This window comes from Dermacentor andersoni, chromosome 6, assembly GCF_023375885.2.
Source record: "Dermacentor andersoni chromosome 6, qqDerAnde1_hic_scaffold, whole genome shotgun sequence".
Lineage (NCBI taxonomy): Eukaryota > Metazoa > Arthropoda > Arachnida > Ixodida > Ixodidae > Dermacentor > Dermacentor andersoni.
In genome coordinates this window covers 115,166,790-115,186,755 of record NC_092819.1, presented here as the reverse complement: position 1 = coordinate 115,186,755, position 19,966 = coordinate 115,166,790, and the positions used below count along the sequence as shown (strand labels likewise).

General features: G+C 44.4%; 1 protein-coding gene and 1 long non-coding RNA gene across 3 annotated transcripts in view; one reads left to right on the top strand and one right to left on the bottom strand.

Moving 5' to 3' along the window:
* The window catches only part of LOC126522164 (juvenile hormone acid O-methyltransferase-like), a 42,413-nt gene that overhangs the window by 14,945 nt on the left and 7,502 nt on the right, over positions 1–19,966 (top strand). The window contains exon 2 of the mRNA XM_050170908.3: positions 18,979–19,578. Within this exon, the coding sequence (XP_050026865.1) occupies positions 19,039–19,578 (540 nt within the window). The 5' untranslated portion in view covers positions 18,979–19,038. The remainder of the gene's footprint in view (positions 1–18,978; positions 19,579–19,966) is intronic.
* On the bottom strand, positions 1,721–8,311 carry LOC126522163 (uncharacterized). 2 transcript variants are annotated; one of them, XR_008610467.2, is made up of 4 exons: positions 7,235–8,311; positions 6,236–6,334; positions 5,128–5,255; positions 1,722–3,059 (listed from the first exon to the last, which is right to left on the bottom strand). It is a non-coding gene; the product is annotated as an uncharacterized lncRNA (long non-coding RNA). The 2 variants fall into 2 exon arrangements; XR_007597346.3 differs by lacking the exon at positions 7,235–8,311 and having other exon boundaries at positions 1,721–3,059; positions 6,236–6,632.

The window sequence follows — 19,966 nt, the reverse complement described above, 5'->3', positions numbered from 1 at the left end:
AAGTTTGAGCTGCTGGCTGTTGACACGAAAGAGGACGTCAGCGACAGCGGAACGGAACTTGCTATCGTGGATTTATCCGTGGTGCAAGACTTTTTTGGACTTATGCCGTGTCCCGTGTGCGCTAAGAAAACGCTGATGCTTTCGAAGGACCCCGCCAAGGAGTACGGGCTCTGTGCCAAACTTGTGCTGGAGTGCTCCACGTGTGGCATGCGCGAAAGGATCGTCGGAGGCTTCACATGTCCAACAAGCATCACACAAACAGAAATGCTTTGATAAACAAGCTTGCAAAGAGGCACAAGCCACCAACAGACTCTGCCTACAGTCCTGGGCGTTTATAGTGTGACCTTTTGCTGAATGCACAATTGTGAGAGTGTGCAAGAGATAATTTTTTTTTTTTTAATTTGAGTTCTGGGATTTTACATTCCAAAACCGTGATATGATTCTAGACCAATTTTGACCACTTGGGAAGCGCTACAACACAAGCACAGGAACTTTTTTGCATTTCAGCTCCATTGAAATATGGCGACCACCACTGGGATTTGATCAAAATTTTTTGTTGTAGCCATAAACTTTGTGGAAAGGACATATTTTGTTGTGGCAATGAACTCAGCGCAACTTTATTTGCATAGGGATGCCATTTGTGTGCCTTCTGTTCAACAAGGAACTAAAATAGGAATGTGAAGCTCGTGGTGCTAGCTTTTTGGCATTGCTTTCAATGACTATGCATGATTTTGCAACCAATATCTCAATGTTATTTTTGCAAAATGGCCATATATATGTCATGAACTTGTTGCTGAAAGACAGGGCTACATGGTGGTGCAATTTATATTGCCATATTGTTAGTCCAATAAAAGTTACAGTGAACTGAAAGTTCAAACTCGTTTTTCTCAGCTTCATTTTTTCGGACACCGCACACTGCCTTACGGGGGATCTTCATATGTTCTTTCCAAGTACCAGCAAAATGTTTGGTATCAATATATTTGTGTCGAATGGATCTAGCCGGTGATGCTATTTATTTATTTCTAAAGTTGCCGGCTAAATTTTAATTGCCACTAAATACAAATGGAAATTAGCAAGAATATTGAAATTATGCTTACATCTGGTATTTTTGCATTATAATTGCACTGAGAACAATAAAAATAGTATCACTGGCTAGAGCTACTCTCTGGCGTTCTGGCTGTATACTTCGTTTTTCCTTTTGACAAAGTTAAGTTTCTGAAAAGTCCCGTAAGAAATTGATTGAATTTCTGTATTAAAAACTTTGCATCATTTGTTCTAATGAAGATATACAATATCTAATTAGATATTTGCAATCAGCAGAAAAAGCTGAACAATACTGTTAAATATCATCCCGTTCACACTAAAATTAACAAAGTTGGTTTTGGGACCCACATCTGCCCTTAAACATCTCCAAGACTCCCGAAGCAGCAGGCTCGAAAGCGTGATCAGTGCAATCAATGAATACCACGTAGTCATTCACAAACCTGCACACTTTGACAGGAGACGCATCTAGGTGACCTTCAATATTGCAATCATGATGAGCTAGATAAATATAACATAGTGGCGGCGCCAGGCATGATCCTATACAAACACCATTTATTTGTATATTGTGCAGGATCATGCCTGGCGCTGCCACTGAGTGATATTTATCTAGCTAATCATGATTGAAATATTCAAAGTCACCTAGATGCGTCTCCCGTTGTCAAAGTGTGCAGGTTTGTGGACGACTACCTGGTATTTATTGATTGCACTGATCATGCTTTTGAGCCTGCTGCTTGGGAGACTTGGAGATCTTTAAGAGCTGCAGCCTCTAGAACTAACAAATGAGGTCTCCACTGATGATTCTTTGCACTTTCTTGATCTCAGGCAGTGCCTTACAAATACACAGGTGGGTAGTGCTTTGAACAGAGAAGAAGTCACTCTTGCTCTTTAACTCTGCACATTCAAAGCTTGTTAAACGAGGTATTGTAAAGATTTGCCTCGTTAACAGCCTCAATAAATCTTGCTCACATGAAATGCAAGATAGTCTTGCTGCACAGGTTGATCGCCTTTTTTGGGTTGGCTACCCTTTGGCCTTAATTTCAGCCATAGCGGAACAGCTTCTGAAGGGCACAAAACGTGATGAGCGCACTCAGTCAAGGAACCAGCCGGTTGAAAGACTGGTTCGCAGTGCTACTGTATGTGCATGATGTCTCCGATAGGCTAAAAAAAGATTTGGCAACCTCCAGGAATCCCAGTCCTTTTCTCAGCCCCGGTAAAGCTGGCAAAGCTCTGTAAGCGTGTAAACACGCCTAAATCGTGTCAGAGTTCTTGCTCTGTCGGGCACAGAAAACGTTTTGCGATATGTGTAACGAATGTGGTTTACCATATTCCCGTTTTGAGGCAGTAAATATGTTGGACGGACAGGCAGGTGCCTAAATGATCGTTTAAGAGTGCACTATAGCGTCCATAACACTGTTCAAGGCCACTTGGGCATTCATTGCCGGGACTGCCGCTGCATGCCCCTCTTTGAAGATACGCAAGTTCTAGCGAGACACAGCTCACCCGATACATTATTGAAGCTTATTTCACCAGAAAAATGGGTAGTGTGTGCGTTAGTGCCCCCTCTATCGCGCTGACCCCTAGTGAAGTCTTGTATCTCCACAGATAGAAATTGTGATTTTTTTAAATGACCATGTTCTTAGTACAATGACTTGCTGTTAGAACACCCCTTGTGACTGCCTTTCATTTTCTGCGCATGACCCTTCTTGTGTATAAACACACGATGTGGCAACACAATAAAATATTGTTGGAAGTCAGCGCAGTGTATGTCGTCTCTCACAGTCCTTGTCCTTCACACTGTACGTCATTTTTATACTGAACAGTGAATATTAATTGATTCAAAATTAGAAAAAATATAGTACACATCTGAGCTGCAAGAATGCAATTGGTACAGTAAATGAAGTTTAGCTTTCCAAAAGAAAAAAAATTTTCACGTTTCACCACGAGGTGCAGGGACTCCATTCTCTGAGCACCTTGACCAATAAATGCAGCGCATGGCATTGCTGGAATCTTGCATCCTGCATTAGCAAAATAAGAAGAGAATCATGAGAGTTCAGTCTGTGCAATTACACATGTGCACTGTGGAAAATTTGATAAGGCAACAAGCTCCTGAAAGTAACAAACTTAATTAATGTGACTGGGAACAATGAACAGCTCAGGCAACTGGGCAAGACCGGTGAAAGGTAGGAGAAATTTCTATTTAGCAAATTTAGGAATTGCATTTACTGTGAACACTAAACCACTATGTCACTGTGAATACAAGGCACATACAGCAGCAAAAGCAAATAAATTTACAGTAGCCTTTTCACCATAGAAAATAAGAGTGAATAAAATTTAAGGACATTACCAATGACATCTCTCAACAACAGAAATTTGTCCAAGAGTGTGTATGTGACCTTAATATAAAATTGACATGAAATGTGGGATATATCTCTGCATTACACTTTATAAGTACTGCAGCTGAGAACCTTACGGGATATGGCACATTAAGACTGACATGCACAAGACATTAAAAAATGGCTGTTTTTACACATTATTACACTAGGAGACAAAGAGTAGTTTTACAGAGAGTGCACACAAAATGAAAATGAGGGAACCCCCACTGGCATTATCATTTGCCCTGCAATACATGCATCCAGCCCAACAATCTCCAACTCCCCAATGCAGTTTATTAGACCCTTTCTGCATCCTAAAATTTATTGTGTATTTCTTATTTACTAATTTAGTAAGAATTGACATTTCGATACTTTCCTTGAAAATTTAGCATGTGTTAACTATTTTTTTAGAGCAGGCCCCTTTCTTTTAATGGGTTAGCTTGGCAAACGGTGACAAGTAGTATTCTCAAAGATCATAAGTTTAAATAAACTTATGATTCTTCGTCATGCTCCCACTTTCTACTTCATGCTCTAAACTGCGATACCCCTCCTAGGCAGTTTATGTTATTCTGCGAATACATACATGGTCCTCCTTTGTGTAGCCTCTCAACTACAGCCTGAAATTTCTTGTCTCCTAAAAAAATCATCTTTACTGCCCAAAACATATTGCACGGTTACCCTTCACTTGGGGGGTGGGGAGGGATTGTATATAAGTGTTCACATATTCAATGAACCTCAGAGCCACAACCATTTCTCATCCTGTGTTGCCACTAGCCGCATGAGTCGCAATGGTTGTGAATTGGCTACCCGCCCTCCCCCGCCGAAAAGTACATTTTGCCACATGGAAAATGACCACAGCATTGCATTTGATTGAATGAGTCCTCCTGTGCATGTTTTTTTTTCTCGTCTTGTAATGGCTAGGTTCAACATGGTCAAGTTGTCTGGAAACTGCCAAGCCCCAACCAATACTTTGTGTAGTTTCAAAATTATGAAACAGTCATTTTTCAAGACTTGTCCCAAATTAAGCATGAGGCAGATTTTCATGATGCAAATGAGGAAAGGTTGTGCTTAGTGACAATGATAGGCCTGCTATATCCTGCAAAACTGTGTGAAATGACATATGCTTGCAATTTTCATGAGCAGGTAGCAGCTCAGTACAAGAAATAGGTGCAATGCCTGCGGAAATGTTTTTTAACACCCATGAGAGGTCCTAGTCTTTTGTAATTTCTTCAAATACCTTGCAGTCTAGATTGCAATCCGGCGCATTTTAATATTGTATTTGAAATAAAGACAGCTAAAATATTAAGGTTTTGAGAATTATACGGGATTAAATTAAAGGTAGACGAGTAATGCAACGAGCAAATAAGAAGCTCATTGCATAGAGTAAGGAAATATTCCTTTCCTGCAAAAACATTGGTAGCAGGAAGGTCATACGAAATTAGCACTGAATGCACAATAAAGAATATCATGCTGGAATGCCCCTATCTGTGAATATTCTTGCATAAAGAAAATCCTCATTATGAAAGGCCATCAAGAAAATGCAAGTGTATGCTTTGGATCAGCAGTCATACCTGCAGTATGCACTACAATCGGCAATATTTAAAAACACACACAACTGCATATGATATCAAGCTTAGGCCGCCAAGGAGCCTCAGAGATTTAAATTATAACTTGACTTACTATATTAAACTACACACCTATATCTACTTACAATGTAGTCTTCCCAACTGCTTCCTAGAAGACATCAACCATCTGCCTGAAGGCGAACGCAAGTGGCTTGCTCTTGATGGAGGGCACCAAGGCTGGGCATTGTGAAATTGATGCTATCATCTGCATGACCTGCGAGAAACAACACTCTAAGATAAACAAATGCTATTAGAATGAAAGACAAGGTCACTGGTAATGAGCCTCGTTTTGGTTTGCACGACAAAAGCAAAAAATATGGACTTTGCGCTGCTTACTGAAAAAGAAGCGAGCTTCCTTCCAGATGTTGCAGTCACGCATTAAGATTGTCACACAGCTGCATGTTTGTATGCTCATATGCTGCTGTCGCCACTGTGCCAGAATGCTTTGCATAGCTTATTATTTCAAGTTATATTGATTATTGCGTTTTCTTGCCAATTTTTGGCAAATAGCACCAGCAAAGAAGTAGCTCACTTACACACACACTCCCTTGTGAGGAGCGAATTCACACACGCACGCATGCATGCACGCGCGCACACACACACACACATGCACAAGCCTCTACCACATAAGCAGCTTCCCACGCTTGATACACTGCATTTTTTATCCTTTGACACTCCTACTTGCTAAGGCGTAAAAAGCCTTCGTGTGACCAACCGTAAACTTCTCAACCTACACTTCCAGCCTAAACACTTTCTCGAGATCCAGGACAAGCCTTCTAGCTTCCCCAGTGCTCCAAACTGTAGTTACGAATTTCAATAGGGCTATAGGCGACAGCTCTCGAAGAGCATGCAAACTACCCGGAGAGACCTAAAGCTTGCATATGATACCTCTAAAGCGCAACAACACTTCAAATTTTCAAAATTCATTAAAGCTCCTGAAGACAATTGCTATATACGTAGGACGGGGGGTCTCGAATAACCTGCTGTTCACAATTTCAGCGGTTGTATGCATCAACGGAAATGTGGGCTAATGGGAAATCCACGTCTTTAAGATCAGAATTAGTGTAATGGCGAAACACACTACCAGATTTCTTAATCATTTGTTTGTGCTCTGGATGTAACGTTCCTTTTAGAATAACAATCAAGGATATCGATTCATCAGGGCAGAGGCGGGAAAAAGGAGGAAGCGTATACCTGACGCCTTCCCACTGATCCTCCTGAGAAACAGCGCCTCATACAGCAGTTGTCCAGGTTGGCTTGAAACCAAACTCGGCTTTCAGGCGGCAACACTCGCTGCACCAAATTGGAAGAGTTTTATTGCGAGTAAAACTCTACCGGCCTTATGCAATACATACGCACGCACACAAATATACGCACTCTCAAAGCGCAGACACAAAAGCACGCACGCGCACATTGATAAACACAAGCAAGCACACATACATGCAGGCAGACACGCTAAGACGTGCACGCACACACAGTGACCCACACAAACACGCTCACAAAACACGTACGCACTAGACACACGCAAGCACGCCGGCCCATACAAACCGGCATGTATGCGCGCGCAAGACGCGCGCACACACACACACACACACAGCGAGCTGAGCGCACGCACGCGCACGCGCACACACACACACACACAGCGAGCTGAGCTGAGCGCACGCACACACACGAATCGAGCCGAGCGCGCACACACACGAATCGAGCCGAGCGCGCACACACACGAATCGAGCCGAGCGCGAGCGCGCACACACGAATCGAGCCAAGCGCGAGCGCGCACACACGCACAGACAAAGCAAGCCGAAAACATACTAAAGGCGCCCGGCAAGCAGCAACAGCAACACGCGACCGCATCAGGGAGAACCAATACCGCGCCAGTTCTTTCGAAAGGTGGCAAAGTCAGTCGTCCTTTTTCTACGCGACGCAAAAGTGGTCGACCACATTTAACTTAAGTGCGAACGACCGTATTACAAGAAGCCGCGCTGAACGCACAAAAGAAGCACATCTATGAACGTTCAAGCGCTGAGAAAAGCGTAACTATGCAGGCGCATCACGCCCGATGTAAGACGGGGCGCGATCGAGGTAGTTAACCTGCCCTACTAGGAGTGCAGCTGCTCTTGCTCTTACATTAGTGAATTATGCTACGAGATCACAGTAAGATACTTCTAGAGCGAACAAAAACACGTAACCCACCTAAGAAATACCAAATAAATGGGCATTTGCCTGAAAATTTCCATTATGGCAGTACTACCGACCGCCGACACAGGGCACGTTGCAACTGCTCGTCTCAGCGTCCGTGGATCCATCTTGCAGTGCGTACGAACGCTTGGCTTTGAAGTGGAGCACGAGTAATACACAAGCACGGGCCGCACCTTTTTCTACACCGCGCACAAAACTAATCACACGTTGAAAATTATTTCGCACAGCGCGAGACGCGAACGCATTTCCCGTAGCTAAAGAATGCCATAATGGCGTGGCTTCCGCCTTCCCATCATGCCGCGCGCCAAAGTGACTGTACAGCGTCGGCCCGTCACTTCCGGTCGTCTTTCATTGGGCAGGGGGCGGGCGCGCAAATTGAACGTTTATTCTGGCAGGTTTGCTTGCTCGCATGGCCGCCTGTTAGCTGCTGCTGCTTCGTTGTGGTCTCCAACAAGAGCGGTGAGGCGGGTAGTTGCTGCTAGGGTTCGTGCCGAGCATATCTTTTTTTTTTTTTTTTTGGGGGGGGGGGGGGGGGCGCCGTCTGTGCTGCATGACTGAGGGTACAGTACACAAATCGGGACCGTGAGCGAGACGATCGGCGCTCTTCTGCTGGTGCGATTAGATTATTCGCTGCGTCCGAACGAAGCAACCTTGTGAGGTCACAGCGTAGTTGCAGCGATATCCTGGCTCGATAAAGACCCCCACATCTTGGTCGTGCGACAGCGACGCGTAAGCATTCATGAGGCGACTGAAGAATGCGTTTGTAAGAGCGTATGCTGTGGATAAGCAATTACAGCTTTGACGACACCAGCCCCTAATATATAGGCTGAGCCTTACAAACTGTGTCCGAGGATGCGCTTAGAAGGCAGACCAGTAGCTTAGTAAAACTCTGAATAACTTAGGCAAGGTACGTGGAGATTCGGATTTGAGAACTTCCAGCGTGATCTCGCCGCTATAAATGTCTTCGTTATGGCTTCACCAAGCAAATTGTACGTTGATGCCATTGTACAGCAGAGGCTCGTCTAATAGCACGTCCCTGTTTTTTCAGCAATGTATCCAGACAGCTTATTTAATTTCGCCACTTCTTGTTGGGCATTTAAGGGCACCGAAATATTCGTGCAGAATTGTGCAAGTTGCTCGCGCGTTCTCATTCTGCTACTGCAGTTAGTCTTAGAAGTGTTTAATTGCATGATGATTTAATTGTGTGCACGAAATATAGTGATAATTAAATTGTATGTGAAAGTGCGTACATTTTCTTGATGATACATTTTGGAGTGGCCGTCATGCTAGTAACATCAGAATTCTAGAAAAAGATCGACAGTCACTTAGGAATGCGAAAACTCAATGACTTCATGGATGTAGACTTGCAATTTGCAACTTACAGTTTGTACGAACCTTAACCGAATTTATTCCACCCTAATTCGCATTATTTACCCATAATTGCTCATAATTAACGTTGTTCTATTTACTACCTTCTGTATCACTACTGACGTCATACAACACGCTGATGACGTCACATTTTATTGCTTTCTATAATAAAGCAATAAAATGTGACGTCATCAGCGTCTTGTATGACGTCAGCAGTGATACAGAAGGTAGTAAATAGAACAACGTTAATTATGAGCAATTATGGGTAAATAATGTAGTAATGCCGCAATTTCACCCCTTCTTTCTGTTGTGTCTACTAGGCCTTTAAAGTATGTATAATATACTTTCAAGGCCTAGTAGACACAACAGAACGAAGGGGTGAAAGTATACAATATTTCATGTGCAGGGCAAGAATAGAAAATTAAACTGTAAGACACTTTGAACAGTGATGTTGAATTAGTGGTGTCACAAATTGAGACTGTGGAGGCGGGAAGGCGGTTCCATTCAGTGGCTGTTCTTGGCAAAAAGGAAGAATGGCACATCAATTTTGTGTTGATGGTCGATGCGAGACGAGATACAACTTGGTGTGGTGAAATATTTTCTTTAAGAGAAGGGTTAAAGTACCATATTCTATGAAAAATACACAGACGAAGGTACCTACGACGTAACCAAAGGTCAGGTTGACCTAGTGTTCTTTTCATGGACGTGACGCTAAAATGACGTTAATAATTTGAGAGAATAAAAGGGCGGCGCGGTTCTGAATGCTTTCAAGGGAAATGACAAGATTGGCATGAGCAGGGTCTCGTAAGGATTGTTGTTGCGGAGAACGCCATCTTTCCTACCTGAAAGGCCATAAAATGCTTTATCATTAAAAATGCAATACCTACACACATTGCTCAATGCGTGGACGTGTACACGTTACTTAGATTTATGCATCAATGCGTTCAACACCCTTCAGTCGTCGATTTACCACCCTTTTTCTAGCAAAGTCGCACCTTATGTGTAGTATACACCCTTGTGATAAGGTGTTTTGACCGAAAAGGGTGCCAAAAGGGTGTGACAGGGGTGTAAATGCAGAAAGCGCCCCTCTTAACACCCATAAAGGCGTAAAATGTTTAGTGTGTATGAAGTCGCTATCAGTTTTGCATCATAATGTACGTAGTTTACGTGAGAAAGAAGCCCAATTTGAACTATTTTTGGTGGATCTTACACTGCAATTTGAGGCTTTGTGTTTTGCATAAACTGCGCGCACTTGTTTCAATGATGTGTACTGTTTTGAGTATTATAAAAGATATAGGTTCGTATAGAACTAGTAAAGATGGTGGCGGTGTCTCACTAAATGCCATGAATAGCACGTGATGCATAGCTATAGAAGACTGCTTTTCGATTACAAGTTCCTAAGAAGGGCTAAGTATCCAGTGCTATCATGATTGTGAATGTTTATAGCCTGTGGTCGGGTAGATTGCAGTGCTTTCTAGATTGCTTCATCAAAGTTCTTGTACAAATTCTTAGCTGCTGTAACAAAGTTGTCGTTGTCGGTAGCACTGGCATAGAGGTGATGTATGTTAGTCGTATTGAAAACAAATTCAAATTTATTATGCTCTCAAATGGGTAAGACTCTTTCGTTAACTGTGCCACGCGTGTTACCCTCTCTTGTGAGTCTGAACGTATTTGCCATAAAAATCGCGTGTGCTCGTGTAAAAATTGATATTGGCGGGCACTTTCCTGCTTTTTTGTATAGTACGCACCTTCAGTACAGGAAGTAAAGCAGATATGCTGTGTCGCGCTAGAAAATATCTATTAACATCATAGCGAGTTCTTTTCTTCACAGGTCATAGAAAATGATAACTCAGCGGGGGCATTATGACCCCACTAGGCCTTTATGTTACACAAACAATTTAGTAACCTTTGAAGAAAACTTTTCTGTTTTGCATTTCTGATAAACCCCAGAAATGAAGCACGCCTTCCAGCATTTCGTGATGCGGATAATCCTGACTTTCAGAGTTGTGTGCTTTCCTATCTGTGACCACATGTGCACGATAGGAACTGTGCTGCTGTTTCTCTTTTCATATTGTGTATCTGTTTGGTTGTGCTTTACGCTTTTGCTCTGTCCTGCTGATTTTTCATTATAATTATGTATTATACTGTCTTCTACCGTTCCCTATGTTTTTTGTGTTCAATTTCTTTTGTCAACTACTTTGGTTGCACCCGCCTGCTTGGCCTTGCGACCGCAGTATGTTCTAAATTAAATAAATAAATAAAAATAATGTTTATGCAGCCGGAATGTGACAAGTTTAATATAGAGCTGTTTTAATTGTGATGCACCACATCGTTTACAAGGTATAGTACAATGGAAACGAAATTGGATGCATAGTTTGAAACGTCTACGCAGCGATGCGATGAAGAGGAAGCCGCCGTTGAATTTATTGCGCTGTTTTATTAAGATGTGCGTTTCCCTTCGAGATCCCTTTGAGCCGAAATTTGCACAGGTGTTGGAAGAAAATTTCTTTTTTTATTACACTTTTATCAGTTAGGCGTGCGCATGCGCTACTTTGTCAACCAGTGTATTCATTAGAATAAATTTTTGCTGGAGTGGTGTATGCGATGCTCAATTAAGACACACACACACATGTAGGCTGGACCCAAGCAATTCTCTCTCTCTCTCACACACACTATATATATATATATATATATATATATAGAGAGAGAGAGAGAGAGCGATAAGAAAGGAGGTTAACCGAGGAACCCCATTTTTATTAAACATATAATAAGAACACAACAAAGACACCAAGGACAACATAGGGAAACTGCGTCATCATCATCATCAGCAGCAGCCTGGTTACGCCCACTGCAGGGAAAAGGCCTCTCCCATACTTCTCCAACAACCCCGGTCATGTACTAATTATGGCCATGTCGTCCCTGCATACTTCTTAATCTCATCCGCCCACCTAACTTTCTGCCACCCCCTGCTACGCTTCCCTTCCTTTGAAATCCAGTCCGTAACCCTTAATGACCATTGGTTATCTTCCCTCCTCATAACACGTCCGGCCTATCCCCATTTATTTTTCTTGATTTCAACTAAGATGTCATTATCTCGCCTTTGTTCCCTCACCCAATCTGCTCTTCTCTTTTTCCTTAACGTTACACCCATCATTCTTCTTTCCATAGGTCGTTTCGTCGTCCTCAATTTAAGTAGAACTCTTTTCGTAAGCCTCAAGGTTTCTGCCCCGTAGGTTAGTACTGGTTAGACACAGATGTTATACACCTTTCTCTTAAGGGATAATGGCAGCCTGCTGTTCATGATCTGAGAATGCCTACCAAACGCGCCCCAGCCCATTCTTATTCTTCTGATTATTTCCGTCTCATGATCCGGATCCGCCATCACTACCTGCCCTAAGTAGATGTATTCCCTTACCACTTCCAGTGCCTCGCTACCTATTGTAAATTGCTGTTCTCTTCCGAGACTGAAAACACAGTTAAAACGCTGCAGGCCTCTGGCTCGGCGGTCAACCCTAACGGGCACGAGTCACAAACACACCCCACCCAAGAAAACGAAATGGAAGTAGGCGGGGGAAGAGGTGATGAGCTTCTTGGCATCCTCACGCACACAAACAACATTATAAAGCAAATCCAGAACCAAGCCCAAGAAAATAGGAGTAGCATTGCGAATCTCCACGACCTTTTAACAAATTTCATGTCAGACATAATATCACTCATCGGCGAGGAATTAAGAATCCAGAAACAATATGTAAACGAGACGGTGGGGAGCTTGCAGAGAGCAATTAATAAGCGCCCTCTTGCTACCCCAATCACCCATAAACCATCAAAGGCGGGTTGGGACGACGCGGAGGATCTCGTACATCATGGCTCAAACTAAATCGAAAAGTGCGGAACAATTAGAGATTTGGCAATGGAATTGCCGCACTTTTCACAAACGCGCAGCCGCACTCCAAAATTATATAAACGGTGCACCAATCCGACCAGATGTAATATGCCTGCAGGAAATTGGCCCCAAAGTGGTCAAGCTGCAAGGATATTACACTCTACAAAATTCAAATTGTCCCCGCGTTGCCACCCTGGTGAGCAGGACTATCGCGGCCAAAGCAGAGCAGATAGAAAATCTTCAGATCAATCATCAGATAATAAGCTTATTCCCTCTAAAAAGAGGCAAGGCAAGAACTGTAATACTCAATTTGTACAGTCCCCCCAAAAACAGGAATAAAGATTTTAGCAAACTCCTTGCGGAGGCTCTTAAAATCTCGGGTACCAAGGACCGCCTCGTGGTGCTGGGAGATTTCAACGCTCCCAACACCGCATGGGGCTACCCTAAAGACACACCCAAGGGAACGCGTCTCGAACACGCTGCATCCAGGCTGGGGCTGAGCCTGATCACACTCCCCACCATGCCCACTAGGGTCGGCAACAGCGTCAGTAGAGACACGTTCCCGGACCTCACTTTCACACGCATCATCAGGGACGCTACCTGGACCAACCTAGATGAAAATCTAGGAAGTGATCACTTCCTCATCAGCATTTCCCTATCGACTCCCAAACTACGCCGGGTGGCGGGGGAAACGACTCTGACAAACTGGACAAAATTCCGACTACACAAACCTCCACCCAATGCTGAACCGGACTCCATGGGGGAATGGTCCGATTTCATTAAAGCAGCACACGGGCGGGCATCTAAAAAGATTACACGGACGGTGGAAATACCGGCGGGGGACAGCCACCTCCTAAGATTGTGGGAAAGCAGGCGTAAGCTGCTAAAAAGGTGGCGAACACAACGCTTGAACAGAAACCTTCTGCGCAGGATCGCAGCTCTGGCAGAGGAAGCAAATCAATATGCCAGTAAATTGGCAACTGAGGGCTGGATCCAGTTTTGCAGTTCGCTACAAGACACACTGAGCACCGCAAAAACCTGGGCCATCCTGAGGAATATCCTAGAGCCGGAAAAGTCCAAAACCGCCACCAGCAGAACATTGCAAAGGATCGCGGAGGAATTTCCAGGCACGAATGAAGCATTAATAGAGGCTCTCGAGGAAAGATATGACGGAGGGAGCGCGATACAGACAAGCCAAATTAATTATACGGGCGTCCAAAATGCGAAGCTAGACGCCCCAATATCCACGGAAGAGGTTTTTGCGGCAGCCCAGGCGGCCAAGAAGAATACAGCCCCTGGCGCCGATCAGATTACCAACGCTATGATTAGAAACCTTAACGATAAAGTCATAGAAGCTATCACTAGGCAATTTAATGAAAACTATTGGCTTAAGGGGGAGATCCCCGAAGAGTGGAAAACTGCAACAATTATTACAATACCAAAACCCGGAAAGAAGCCATCCCTGCAGGCGCTCAGACCCATTTCACTGACGTCTTGCATGGGAAAGCTCTTCGAACGGGTCATACACACTAGGCTTCAAAATTTCATTGAAGACAGGGGTTTGTTCCCGGCCACCATGTTGGGCTTCCGCAACGGCCTCTCGACACAAGACGCGTTTCTCTTGTTACAGGAAGAGGTACTTAAAGGCGTACCCAAGGGTGGGGAGCACCTATTGTTAGCTCTTGACCTGAAGGGCGCCTTTGACAATATATCCCATGAATCTATACTTTCCGAGCTTAATATAATTGGCTGCGGAGAAAATGTCTTCAATTACATTAGAGCATTCCTCACGGGGAGGAAGGCTACGATAGGAATATCGCATGTCAAATCCGATCCATTTCAAATGCCCAACAAAGGTACGCCTCAAGGAGCGATCATGTCTCCTCTACTTTTTAACATCGCCATGTGTAGACTTGCGCGGACCCTAGACGGTGTCCCGCTACTGGGTTATACTATTTACGCGGACGACATCACTCTTTGGGCTACGCGCGGGTCTCTAGCAGAGAAGGAGCAGACCCTCCAAGAGGCTGCCACTGCAGTTGAAAACTTTGCCAGGGCCAGCGGTCTCAGCTGTGCTCCCGAAAAATCGGAGATAATACGCATCCACGGGAAACGATATAAAAGTAATGGGAACATAGAAATTGAAATCGAAAATCAGCAAATCAAAGAGGTCACTGTTGCTCGGATCTTGGGATTCTGGGTTCAGAGCAACACCATCAATTTACTAAAGTCGGCAAGAAAACAAGTGGCAAGGATGATTCAAAGAATCACCTTCCACAAACAAGGCATGAGGGAAAGCGACACTGTCCGTTTAGTACAGGCGCTCGTTATCAGCAAACTAACATACAGCCTCCCTTTTCACACACTCAAGAGTGAGGAGGAGCTGGTTGACACTATTATCAGAGGCGCCTACAAGGTGGCCTTGCGCTTACCGGTAGGCACCCCGACAGACAAGCTCCTTGGCCTTGGTGTATACAACACATACTCCGAGCTCAAGGCGGCAACTTTAATTTCACAAAGAAGCCGACTTAGCCAGACGAGATCGGGCAGAGAGATACTGGTGAGGGTGGGTATTCCACCACACCCCCAAAACTTGGACGAGGTACTGGTGGATATTCCCGGTCCTGTCCGAAGCAGGATCTCGGTCGCTCCTGTCCCGAGAAATATGCACAAAGACAGAAACAAAAAGCGAAGAGAAGAGAGAGTGAAATGGCTAGGCAAACTAGTCAGAAATAATGAGAACACCGTTTATGTTGACGCCTCTCAGTACAACTGGAAGCGTGCAGTAGTTACTGTCATAGGCAATGACAAGACTAGCCTAATCTCAAGCGCCTCCCTGATCACGTCCTCTATTTCCAAGGCAGTATGCTTCGCCATCGCCTTGGCAATCAAGGACCGGGAACGGACGGGGCCGTCGTACAACACCATCATCTCGGACTCTCAGGAGGCGTGCCGCTTCTTTATGAACAGCCGTCTCCCTTTCAATGTTAGCCACCTCCTGGGAAAGGAACTCAAGAATACATACAGACTGGTCTGGTGTCCAGGACACGCAGGCCTGGAGGGGAATGAGAGGGCTGACGCTCTAGCTCGAGAGCTCACGAACCGAGTGGAGCAACCATCGCACTCCCATTCACAACCTGCCGCTTCACAGGGAAGCCGTCGCGAGGAGGAGAATAACGATCTGGCACGTATGGCACCACGCGATATTCTTGCTCACCAGCGCGGCATGCGGCAAAAATACGGCGCCCCCCACACATCTTTGCAAGGGGAAGACGCAATAGATCTCCGCAGGATTCAAACGGGGGTCTACCAAAATTTATTAAGATTGAGCAAAATTTTCCCAACGATGTACGGGCGTGCCTGTCCGTGGTGTAGCGACTCACCACCGTCTTTGTACCACATCTCATGGGGATGCCAAAATAGACCGCCGAATTTAAATGCCTACTTAGTTAGGTATAATCTAACCAACACACTGGAGCAATGGTAGGCACAACTCGCCAGCTCAGACCCGAAGGTGCAGAAGGCTCTTCTTGGTCACGGTCGGCTAGCGGCAGAAGCCAGTGGAACCCTGGACTTGGGGCACCACCCATCAAGCTCCTAATCCCCTATCCCCATTTCCCCAGTTCAAAAAAGTTATTACCTCTCTTCCGAGACTGTTAAACATTAATTTAGTTTTCTGCAGACTAACTTTAAAACCCACTCTCCTGCTTTGCCTCTCCAGGTCAGTGAGCATGCATTGCAATTGGTCCCCTGAGTTACTAAGCAAGGCAATATCATCAGCGAATCGCAAGTTACCAAGGTATTCTCCATTAACTTTTATCCCCAATTCTTCCCAATCCAGGGCGTGCGTGCCCATTTATTTGAACCAAACAAATGGTAATATCTATCTATCTATCTATCTATCTATCTATCTATCTATCTATCTATCTATCTATCTATCTATCTATCTATCTATCTATCTATCTATCTATCTATCTATCTATCTATCTATCTATCTATCTATCTATCTATCTATTTATAAACGAGAAGAAAGGGGGTTAATCGAGGTGCCCGATTTTTATTAGTCATACTATAAGAAGCCAAGAAACACTGACACCAAGGACAACGTAGGGGAAATTACTTGGGCTTAATAAATGAAATAAAGAAGCGATAAATTAATGGAAATTGAAGTGGATGAAAAAACAACTTGCCGCAGGTGGGAACGGAACCCACAACCTTCGCTTCTATAAGCGATAGGCTCGACTCGCCGATCACAGCACCGTAATAGAGTAGTGCACGAATGCAGTCACGTGGTTTTATTTCGTATTTCGCGGGATTTCCTTAAACGCCATAAAAATATGGCCATGCAGCATGTACGTTGCCACGAAAAATTGCATCGATCGTTTCTGGACCCCCTATGCAACCCAACGAAACACATATGGCCCTGAAGTGAATAATGAAAATTTTACGTTATTCACTTTAGTTAATTAACTAATTAAGCGGGATATAAAAAATATTCTAAGGAGTACCAGATGACGGCAAACCATATCCTGTTGATTTCATTCAGCTGCGGCTAACCACCTTATTTTATCCTTGGCACAAGTTACGTGAAACACTCTGTACATATAATACATATTTCTCGCGAACTGGTGTTTGCAGGCATATTCCTGCAGCCTTATAACGTAAAACTATTCGAATACGTTTGTATTCCAATGTCGTGACGTCAAAGATGCGTAAGCGCCGACGCAAGCGTCGGGTGGTCACCCACAGGGTTGGCAGAACCGACCAATCAAACGCTCTCTTCGTTCATTGGAGGTCACTTTTGTTTGCTTGAAAAACGAATAACATTGCCAAAACTGAGCGGCGTCTCTTTTCTAATTGGCGCACAAGAGGCGAGAAGCACGCTCATTTGGAGAGGGAGTCGATGGGGCCAAGCCACTGCACTGAAAATCGATAACCCGATGAAGAAGGTGTTGCCGGAGTCTGCGAGTGGTCTGCTTTCCCTTACTTAGCTTGCGCTGGTTCGTCCACAATTGCGGCGGCATCCACCGGAGCCTTAAGAATGACGCGAAAACGGATCCTCAGCAAAGAAGACATGGCATAACGAGGTCGTAAAAGGGCCGAAAGTGTTTGAAAACGTTACACAGCCACGCAAAAGCTTTATTACACAAAAATAAACCCATGCTCTCTGGCAGGTGTGAGAGCCAGCGCCTGAGCGATTGGCTGCAGCCATCTTTTATACCTTTCGGAACGGGGCAGCCTACGGCTATTCGGAAAAAAAAATTGAGTTTTGTTCGGCATATTAATGCTTCTTTAACGCGTACACTTCACTTTGACGCGGTGAGTTCTAGGGGTTTTGTGACGATGCGTGAGAGGCAGGTGAAGCGGGGGCCGCATGAGAACGTTTGACCAATAGCCGAGGGCTGATGGCGAAAGGCGTCGAATCAGAAATATCTATTTTTCTTTTGTTAGGCCGAATCATGCATTATGATCGTGTACGTGTAATATCAGATGGGGAGCTATCGCGGTTTTCGCGACGACGCGTGAAGACAGTCAAGTGTGTGGTCCAAAAAAGTTTTGACCAATCCCGGAGGGCTGATTGCAGAATTGGAATGGAAAAGTTTGGAATAATCTTACGTTACAGTTCCCCTGGCTAAAGATCTTGTGTGATGTTCCGTACGACTCACTTGGATCGCAAAGATTCCATTGCCTTTTAATATCATTTCTAAAAGCGAAGTCTCTTGAGACTTCAGCGTGGCACTCCAGTTACGCGTCTTCTTCACTACCGGTTGTCCGGGCGATGCATTGGATTGGCTGCGCAATACAGATCGGCGCGCCTCTGCACTCAATCATGCTTTTTTTTTCTTTTTTTATAATGGTGCAAAGTACCGTTTTAGGCATTGCGCAGATTGCGCAGCCAAGTAAATTCAGTTCGCGCGTTTCATGGCGTAAACCCAGCACAACAAGTCGCCAAATATATATACAAGTCGCCAGTGTTGTGTCAATATTTCTTCATAGAAATTTTCACGTGCCTATAAATTTTGCGATAGTATTGTATCGCGAAATTCACGGAAGCTAAGAAAGGGCACACGAAAATAAAGTGTTTCACACCATGTGTAGAAACGTATATATTTCGAGATAACCACATCAGCAGCAGCCGTGCCGAACCTTTGTATGCTAGTGGAGAAAGCTTCGTATTAAAATACCTATACTGTTCCAGAATATGCGTTTGTGGAATGCAAGAGATTGTGAATCATTGAGTGCTTTCACGCACGCATGTTCTGAAAGGCTTAAATGTGATCACAAATGAAGTTTAGTTAAAGAGCGAAAGCGATTTAGAATTACATTTTGGGATGACATGCGTCATGCATGCATGCAGTTCTCCTTTTTATGGCAGTAGATGGACGGTAATATTTAAAGAAGAGTGCGTCACTAATTTGCCTGTGATCTCACGTTTTATGTTTATATTCCATGTGCGCAATACATAAGCGATATTGTCCTCTTGCAGTTGCAAAGGGCATACTCTCGAATTACAAGGGGTGCACAAAGCGTGGATGATTCAGCAATCATGCCGAATAGTATGGACGAACAACAAAAACAAACAACCTCCGACCTTGAGCCAAAACCTTTTACATGGTTGAAGGAATTCTCCCACAGGGAGAACCTGGCAGCCTTATATGATGTGCAGTTCCGAAGGCCCTCAAGTGACGACGACCAATACCTCGACGTCGGTAGCGGACCGGGTAACTTTCTCGCAGAGCAGCTGCTACCACTCCTGCAGCCCTTCGCTCGTGTCGTCGCCACGGATATATCTGAAGACATGATTGCATACGCCCAAAACCACTACCCGGAGGCAAAAGTGTGCTTCGAGGTCTTGGACATAGAGAACGGAGATGTTCAATTCATCGTCGACAAGTACGGGCTCTTCGACCGCATCTTCTCGTTTCTTACTTTTCACTATATTTGGGACTTGCACAAAGCTTACCGCAACGTCAGTCGACTGCTCAAGGATGGCGGAGAGTGCCTGATTGTCTATTTCACCAGGACTGGCATCACGGACGTCTGGCACCGAATATACCAAAATGAAGAGTGGCGATCCCACATGCCAGTAAGTGATTTCGGAACTCCGACGAAACAATCGCGTCCGCTTAGAATCGTAACTTTCCTCCACTGATATCCTGTCAGTGAAAGAAGTGTTTTGTGAATTTCAGACACGTAGTCTAAAACGACAGATTTTATTCTGAAAGAAATATACCACGCTTAGTATAAGTAGGGCTGCGGTAACTTCATTATGCACGCCAATGGCGCGAATAATTTACCTTTGCGTACTGTTGTGACTTTCATATGCTCGTGTGCAGTTTACCCTACAACTGGCATTGATGTTCGCTTCATTGACGAGCTATCCAGGACGTCATGAGGCAACAAGAATAAGTACCGGCAATCTGTTTAATTCCTCCACTCATGTGTGCCTCGATTGCATGACTTGTACATGGGTA